At 41.9% G+C, this 9308-nt stretch overlaps 1 protein-coding gene across 2 annotated transcripts in view; it reads right to left on the bottom strand.

Annotated features, from left to right (window-relative positions):
- Positions 1 to 9017, bottom strand: part of LOC121712356 (solute carrier organic anion transporter family member 2A1-like) — a 13320-nt gene extending 4303 nt beyond the window's left edge. The window contains exons 1-9 of one of the 2 annotated variants that reach the window (XM_042096592.1): positions 8870 to 9017; positions 7142 to 7279; positions 6788 to 6950; positions 4978 to 5193; positions 4687 to 4785; positions 3549 to 3688; positions 3032 to 3098; positions 2670 to 2834; positions 1859 to 2060 (exon numbers count right to left, since the gene is read on the bottom strand). In XM_042096592.1, the coding sequence (XP_041952526.1) occupies positions 1859 to 2060; positions 2670 to 2834; positions 3032 to 3098; positions 3549 to 3688; positions 4687 to 4785; positions 4978 to 5193; positions 6788 to 6950; positions 7142 to 7279; positions 8870 to 8998 (1319 nt within the window). In that variant the 5' untranslated portion in view covers positions 8999 to 9017. The remainder of the gene's footprint in view (positions 1 to 1858; positions 2061 to 2669; positions 2835 to 3031; positions 3099 to 3548; positions 3689 to 4686; positions 4786 to 4977; positions 5194 to 6787; positions 6951 to 7141; positions 7280 to 8869) is intronic. The other variant, XM_042096593.1, reaches the window with a different exon arrangement.
- Between the last annotated feature and the right edge of the window lie 291 nt (positions 9018 to 9308).

The raw sequence follows: 9308 nt of genomic DNA, 5'->3' as shown, positions 1-9308 counted from the left end.
CCATTTCTCCAAACCATACATCAGTGTGGTGTCCGATGTGAAAAAACAGGTATAAATCTAGCGAACACATTTCCACGAATCACGGATGTGTTGATGACATAAATTAGGAAATATTAGAGGACTTAATGAGACGTGATGAGACTGCATGCCGATGCCATTTAACCCATATGCCCCAGATCTGCATTGTCTATAGTGAGGTAATGTTAGATTACATTGCAAAAATATCACCATGCATTCATAACCTCGTGATTCAGTGAGAGTGATCCCAAAACATCGGAAAGTGACATTTCTGTATTACATTTTGTCAAGAGGAAAAATCAATAGCAAACTGTTCCCAACTGACTATAGCGCTGTGAACCGTTCCTGGCTGCGCCTGGCAAATCGGTGCAAGATAGAGCCCTAAGACTCAAAAGAAAATACTATAGACAAAAACATAATGTACTGTACATTGTTATTATACGAGATTCTGATCAGATATCAGATTTTGCTCAAAGTTTGTCTGCCTAATATTGAGGTCCCAAAACTGAGACCTGTAAAATATTTTTGTTAAATTCCAATGTTTTCACCCTTGCTTTTGTATCATTTTGACACTCTCATCAATGCCTTATCTTGGAAGCCATGTTTGGGCATTAATATCTTGAAAAGTATTACTCCCAGCCTGCCCAAACTTTGTAGGGTGGAAGACAGACATGTTCTCAGTATGATTGTAGTAGGCTATCCGGGTACTTTTCGCCTACTACTTGATGCCTACTAAGTATTCAGATGTACTACGATTGTGACGTACTGTGTCTCGCTTAATATATAGTATGCTAGTATGGGTATTCGGATGCAGTATGTTTTACAAGGTCCTAGATATACAAAAAAGTGCAAAACGGTGGTCATTGAGGGTCTTGTAAACTCATGTTTTGTATCCATGTGGCACCAACCATTATTTTGTCTGCAAATACAATACTTTATCAATGTTGAGCCAATATTTGATGTCTGCAACAAATACACATGAAGATAATAAGAATAAAACAAGGTGTGATTGCATTTTTTTGGAAATGTTCATAGAACTAAAATGGTGTGGGGTAGCTAGTAGGAACATGAAAATCAACATGGGACAATGATTTTGACTCAATGTATTTATCTATGGTACAACATTGGCACTTTGTACATTAAATGCCCATACACTGAGATACTTTCAGAGAGTCAATGATAATGCCATACAAACTTTTAATGGTTCAGTCATACAGTACTGAGAACATGTTTGTCTTCCACTCTACAAGGCGTGGGCTGCTTATGAATAATACTTTTCATTACATTAATGGCCAAACATTGCTTACCAGACAATGTGATTTTCAGGCTGTAAAACTGAAGTAATTTCAGGGCATGAAAATAATATGAAGACATAGGATTTGAACAGAAATATTTTACAGGCCTTGGTTTTGGAACCCATTGTTGATATAGACAAGGTCTGAACAAAATCTGAGACAGCGCAGCAACAACCTTATTTGACACAGAATGACCCATACAGCTCCTTTTAATGCCCAAATTGACTGGGCCATCTCAATGTTTGGAAGTCTGATATTTCTTTATAATGACCACTGCAAAAAGGACTATAGAGTATACTTTATCTCCTGCAAAATTGCTTCTCACCCATCTGTCTATGTATGAAATCTTTTATTCCTTTCAGTCTTTGAGGTCTCTCTTTTTCTATCAGTCTGTGGGTATCTCTATGTTCATTTATGGGTCAAATATCTTTCCATACTGATCTTTGAGTGAGCTGCCTGCTAGTCTATAGTCTGAGCAGTTCATCAGTAGCTGAGATCTCTTTGGTGAAACCTACTGGTCAAGTTCTGAGAGAGATTATTCTTACCCATCAGTCCACGGGTGTAGGTTGACCCCAGCTACCTCCTGCAGGGAGCATCCCATGAAGAAGAGGGGTATGCCCAGCAGGATGGAGACTGACAGGACCATCATGGACACCCAGGGGATGGCTCTGGCCGAGGGCTGGGTCCTCTTCATGACCACGCCTCCTAGCAGCATGCCGATGGCAGCAGCAGGAAGGTTCATCACGCCTTAAAAGTAGAAAACTTCAGTCAGAACCAGGGGGATTAGAGTGTCTGAATAACCAAAGAACCAGGAAAACTACTGAACCACGGGGACTAAAGTGCCTGGAGAGACCATAGAACCAGGGGGGCTTGAGCAGCAAGAGAACCAAAAAGCTAGAACCATGGGGAGTACCACACCTGGAGAACCACACAACCAGGGGGACTAGAGTGTCTGAAGGAAGCTGCCTTGCCTTACCCCTGACCGCTCTGGTCAGTTTGAGCGCACAGGCCAATGTCAGTTTGAGCGCACAGGCCAATCCCTGATCACAGCGAAGAAGTGATCCTACCATGTCAGGTCTACCATGGCAGTCACATGATCTGACCGGGACTTCCCATTGGTTAATGTCTTGTGTTCTCACTCAGAGAACCAAAGTTATATTCATAACTTTATATATGGAGAACCAGTCGACCGTCAAAGAAACGTAGATAAACCGGAGTCAGCACCACTTCGAAGATCTCAGACATCATGAATTGAATTAAAAATGTATTACAGTGGACTGAGGTGAAGTGAAATGTATTGAAGTGAAATATGGTACATTGAAATGTATTGAAGTGAAGAGAAGTGTATAGACTGACCCATGAGGAAGCTTCCCTTAGCAGCGGAGGTGCTGAACTGCAGCTCCAGGTATTTGCCCAGGAAGGTGGCTAAGCCCGAGATCACACAGGAGAAACAGCACTGGGACAGCACCAGCAGCATGAACACTGGGTTGGTCATCAGCTTGAGAAAATGCTTAGGGAACACTGAAACACACACACACAAGCACGCAGGTACACACATACACACGGACACACAAACACCACACACACATGGACACACACACATATACACATAACATATAAACATACACACTGAAAAACTGCACTGAAATTACACTGAAATGTCTTAGACAGCTAAGGAAAACCCTCAAAACACAAGCAGACACCCTTTTGATTCTTACTCTTGATAATGCTGATTAAAGATGTCTCCAGCTGGATTTTGTCTCCTTTGAGTGAGTCTGTCTCCATCTTCATGGCCAGAAAACCATGGAAAGTTGGAAACCATGACAAGTTAATGACACAAGACCCCCTGGACAAGACCAAACACCAACACGAGACTGAGCAAGAGGAGTAGCCAACACTAATGTCCAATCTATACAAAACTAGACACCCACACAAGACAAAGACAGTCACCAACACATGGTCCCTAGGTTAAAAGTTAAAGTTCTTCAAGGCCTCATACAGTATACAGTATGTGGGCTCAGCACCGTGGTGGGGAAAGAGGAAATAGGCAGAGGGGGTTAAAGGTTAAAGTTCATGGCCTCACCTATGTTGAAGTAGCTCCATAGTGGAGGAAGAACAAGTAGGCAGAGGGGGTTTAAAGTTAAAGTTCATGGCCTCAAAGCTATTGCTATGGTGCCATGGCAGGGACAGAGGAAATTGGAGGTTGAGGTTAAAGGTTTAAGTTCATGTCCTTGCCTGTGTGGGCGTGTGTCCGTGCCGTGGAAACAGGAAGTAGGGGGTGGAGGTGAGCAGTAGGCTGGTGGAAGACACCAGCAGGCCCATCCACCACGCCCCCACCCATCGCGGGTCAGTTGGGTTCAACTCCACCTCTGCACCTGGCCATGGGCACAAACACATGATAAATTGATAATTTGATAAATTGATTGATTTATCATGAATTCACTCATTCAATCACTCAGTGGTGAGTAGAATAATTTGACAAATAGATGGATAATTGAGCAATTATTTATCTATTTGTTAATTCACCACTAATTCATCTCCTGAATTCTTTCATTCATTTAGTTATTTATTCATCTATTCATTCACATCTATTCATTAACTTAACCATTCATTTATTTAATCATCCCTTCAATTATTACTTGATTTATCATTAAATCTTTTACCACTAAGTGGTAAACTATCTATATATTTCTATATCCACCATTTTAATGAATTGTCATAAATATTTATTTTTTTTACATTTTGTTTTTCAAGTAATTTCAGTAGAATTGTAACTGGCTATTGTTCTTTGATTTATCTTTACTCAAAACAACACAACTACAATTTGATACTTTAAATACACAATTAAATAACCTGAATTTTTTATGTTATATATAGCATTTTGGAACCAAACTCTTCATTTATTCATTCAATCATTCCTTACTTTAATCCTTTCTTCATTCAGTTATTCATTCTCATACTTAAAGCAACACCAAAGCACTTTTCCTCTGTCGCACGCACGCTGTTTGTTTATCCAGCACCGGCTTTTGAAGTAATGATGTCCACAGACAAGGTAGAGTATGTTGCACGATTTAGTATGATGAAGTATGATGTATTGCAACATCAGCTGAAGCAAGTCAAATTTGTAGTTTCTTACAGTATGTATCATTCGAACTACAGATCCGCTACCCAACCTGGAAAACTTGCATGGTGAGGTTATAGCCGATAGAGGGCCACAAATTGAAAGAAGTGCTGTTCACCCTGTTACGAGTTGATGAACCACTGAAACGATTTTGGAAACATTATTTTAAGGTACAAAATAATCTTTGGTGTTGCTTTAACTCTTCATCCAATCTGATGGGAGGGGTCAAGCACACTGACATGAACAACTCACTTGAGTCTATACGGTCCACATCCACATAGATCCTCAACATGACCGAGCCCAGAAGGTAGCCAAATGCAGGACCAAAAATAGACACTGAGAACAAGATGGCTGCATACACACAGACACACACACACACACACAAACACACCCACACAGTTTACACACAGACAACAGATGGATACATTATGAAAAAAATGATCTCACAGGAGACACAGACACTCAAATAATGGTACACACACACACAGAGACACACACATACACACACACACACACACACACACACACACACACACACGCTACCAATATAGAGAGCGGCGTTTCCTGGCTCTGAGTAGTCATCGATGTAGGAGATTCCAAGAGGCTGTATGGGGGCGGAGCCAAGGCCAAAGAGTAGCTGAGCAGTGGCCATGAGGCCCCATGGAACGTGCTGCAGTGAGGCATGATGGGAACTCAGCGCATGGCAGTGCAGTGGGGAGGATGAGTTTCCATTCATCACACATATGTCACCTTCTTCCTCTGAGTACAGACACAAACGGATACACATCATTACACACACACATGCACAATAAACATGCACACAATAAACATGGATACACACACACATATATAATCACATTGGAAGTATAATACAAACACACTATCAGACATTATCATACATTCTATACGTTAAACAAGCAAAATACACTGCTCAAAATAAATAAGGGAACACTTTTTCATATAGGCGGGTCAATATAGGGTTCAACGTCAAAAAATTGATACAAAAGTTTTTTTTATGGATTCTGGTACTGTTGGACATGCTAAATAACATACTAAAAATCTAGTAAAATCTGACCTTGGGAAAGGGGTCATTTTCAAAATGGCCGCCAAAATGGCTGTCAACAGGTTAGAATGGCAATATCTCAATTACTACTCAGCCTACAGGGGTAAAATTGATATCAAATGATGGTCAAATTAAACAAGAATAGGATTTTAAATGTTAAAATTGAAAATGTTTCAATGCTCTACCTTTTTCAGCCATAAATTAAAATCAATGCGTTTTAATACAGAGCAAATGCAATACAGGATTATTAACCATCTCCATGGCATGGAAGAAGATAAGACATGCCAGAGCTCTACAAAATTACTTCCAGCAGGCCACTGGTGTGAATATCTCTGACCACACTGTCAGAAACAGACTTAATGAGGGTGGCCTGAGGGCTCGATGGCCTCTAGTGGGGCCTGTGCTCACTGCCCAGCACTGTGGAGCTCAATTGCCATAGAATACAAAATTGGCAGGTCCGCCATTGGCGCCCTGTGCTTTTCATAGATGAGAGCAGGTTCACATGTGACAGACGTGAAAGGGTCTGGAGATGTTGTGGAGAACATTTTGCTGCCTGCAACATCATTCAGTGATGGTCTGGGGAGGCATACCCTTGGAGGGACGCACAGACCTCTATGGGCAAGTCAACGGCACCCTCACTGCTCTAAGGTATTGGGATGAATCTTCAGACCCAATGTCTGACCCTGTACTGGTGCAGAGGCCCCTGGGTTCCCCCTGGTGCACAATAATGGCCGGCCACATGTGGCGAGAGTGTGCAGGCAGTTTCTGGAGGATGAAGGAATTGATAGCATTGACTGTCCCCCACACTCCCCTGACTTAATCCAGTAGAACACCTCTTGGACATTGTGTTTTGGTCCATCCAACACCGGCAGGTTGCACCACACTGTCAAGGAGCTCAATGATGGTCGTGTCCACATCTGGGAGCAGACCCCCAGGACACCATCCGCCGTCTCATTGTCAACCATGTGGGGTCCATACGAACTACTGAGTACCATTTTGAGTTGCTGCAATGAAATTTCAAAATGGACTAGCCTGTGGCATCATTTGTTTTACTTTTTTCATTGATTTTCGTGGGGGTCTTTGAATTCAGCCCTCTGTAGGTTGATCATTTTCATTACCAAAAAATAATGTGGCATCCTTTACCCAGTACACATTACCAGTGCATATCAGTATAGATATCCAGCATGAGTTTTTTCCTATTGAGATCTGATGTGTTTTCAAAGTGTTCCTTTAATTTTTTTGAAATTTGAAATTAAAATATACAAGCACAAACAGATATTAAAGACATACCTGCTAGAGCTGAGTTATACTGGTATGGCTGAGACAGGAAGTGAGGTAAGGCCAGCAGCCCGGCACTTCCTGCCATGAGAAGACCACCCATGCCAATGACACGTGGCCGGTGCACACGGTTGCCTAGGTAACTCACAAACACCACCAGCAGCAGGTTGCCCACCTGAGGACAAATGATAGTTTAGTAGAGTCAAGGAAACAACTGCAAACACACACACACACACACAACCACACACACACACGAGGACATAAATAACACACATACAGCGCACACAAACTGTACTACATACATAATTACAATACATATATACATACAGATACAAACATTCACACACACACTTCCATACAGAGTACCTCATGCAGAGATGTCAGGCTTCCGGTGGAAACACTGCTGTATCCATAGCGACGCTCAATAGTGCTGATGCTGCTCTTAAAGTAGGAGGTATGGAGGAGCTGAGACAACTGCAGCAGGCTATGGCACATCACAAACACCTGAGACACACAGAGTGAGAGAATGAGAGACAGCCAGCCAGCCAGAGAGACAGATGGCGTGAGACAAAGACTGCTGGATGCTCATATCACACACTCCTGAGACAGACAGAGCGAGAGAGAGAGAGAGAGAGAGAGAGAGAGAGAGAGAGATGCAGGAGGGGAGGCTATGGTACGTCACAGACTGAGAGACATACAGAGGCAGAGAGAGAAAATTAGTATTTTCCATTTGTATAGTGTGTGTCTGTGCACGTGATTGCAATTCTGTGCATGCATTTATGTACATGTTTGATGTTAATGTGTGTGGTGTGTGTGTGTGTATGTGTGTGTGTGTTCACTTCTGTGTATGTGTTGATGATATGTCTTCAAAAGAAAAACTATGAGCTTTCCTGTGAGGCTCTGTTGTTAATTGTTAATTGTCTATTACTGAAGTCTCGCTGTGCTTGTAGAATGTCAGGAAGCTGTTTTGATGTTTCTTTTCAAGTCCCTTCTCTCTCAAAGTGTGTGTGTGTGTGTGTGTGTGTGTGTGTGTGTGTGTGGGTGGGTGTGGGTGTGAGTGTATGTGAGTGTGTGTGTGTGTGTGTGTGTGTGTGTGTGTGCGCATGTGCACGTGTGTGTGTGTGTGTGTGTGTGTGAGTGTATGTGTGCTTATGAATGTATCTGTGTGTTTGTGTGTGTGTGCGCGTATGAATGTGTGTGTGTGTGTGTGTGTGTGTGTGTGTGTGTGTGTGTGTGTGAGTGAGTGTATGTGTGTGTGTGTGTGTGTGTGTGTGTGTGTGTGTGTGTGAGTGAGTGTATGTGTGTGTGTGTGTGTGTGTGTGTGTGTGTGAGTGAGTGTATGTGTGCATGTGTGTATGCATGTGATTGTGTGTCTGTGTGTGTGTGTGTGTGTGTGTGTGTGTGTGTGTGTGTGTGTGTGTGTGTGTGTGTGTGTGTGTGAGTGAGTGTATGTGTGCATGTGTGTATGCATGTGATTGTGTGTCTGTGTGTGTGTGTGTGTGTGTGTGTGTGTGTGTGTGTGTTCTTTCCTCTTTCTAGCCAGTCCCCACCCAGTCAGTCAAAGCAGGATGCCTTCCAATACATGAATACCTTCAGTCCAACAACACAAAACTTTCAAACACTAACTTCTTTAAAATGTATAAAAACTAACATGGATATGCTGTACACATGTCAACAATAGCATCGACATGGACACATTAACTTTATAGCTGCTAGAAGTAACACACATATAAATATGCATACAACAGCATTGATATGCACAAATTAACTTTAATACATTACGTATTATGCAAAACTTCATCATTATATCTTCATGCATACTATAGCATCTACATACAATAACTATAGTGTTTATATATTACAAGAGTATGCAGAAAAACACGAAAAACAAATAAAGAAAATGTTTGCATTAGGTAATGTAAGAACTAGCTAAACAAATGTGCTTAAAGGTCATAACTAAAAACTTCAGGAACCTAAAGAATCTCCAATCAGTCTATTATGGATTATGATATGTTTGTATGGATAAAAGTATGTGCTTAAACAACAAAATATGAGCATGATAAAGACTGATTCAGGTGGACTATACTTGCATACCTTCACATTGGAGAGTAATGAGGCTTTGGTCTTGGCTGCTTGTGGGTCCTTGCCTGAAGCATTGGTCTTGACTGCTGGGGGGTCCTTGCTGGAGACCCTTGCGTTGGGCTTGTTTGTGTGAGAATCCATGTTCAACAGACGTCCTCTGCTCCAAAGGAACCCAAGAGTCTGCAGCCCTCCCAGTGAGGCACTGTATTATATATGGCAACTCTCTCTCTCTCTCTCTCTCTGTATGTGTGTGTGTGTGTGTGTGTGTGTGTGTGTGTGTGTGTGTGTGTGAAAGTGAAAGGCTGAAGTGGCCAACTGAGAGCTTTGGGACTATTCCCTATTCCTGGTGGGTCCTGTTGGTGGCAGTTAGTTTTGCAATAACAGTGTACTTCACACAGTATTCTAACAAATATATATTTTTTATTAACTTCCTTAAGTATTTCAATGTCAA

Source organism: Alosa sapidissima, chromosome 6 (genome assembly GCF_018492685.1).
Source record: "Alosa sapidissima isolate fAloSap1 chromosome 6, fAloSap1.pri, whole genome shotgun sequence".
In the NCBI taxonomy this organism is placed as follows: domain Eukaryota; kingdom Metazoa; phylum Chordata; class Actinopteri; order Clupeiformes; family Clupeidae; genus Alosa; species Alosa sapidissima.
Note: the sequence above shows the minus strand (reverse complement) of the source record. Positions and strands in the feature narration are given on the sequence as shown.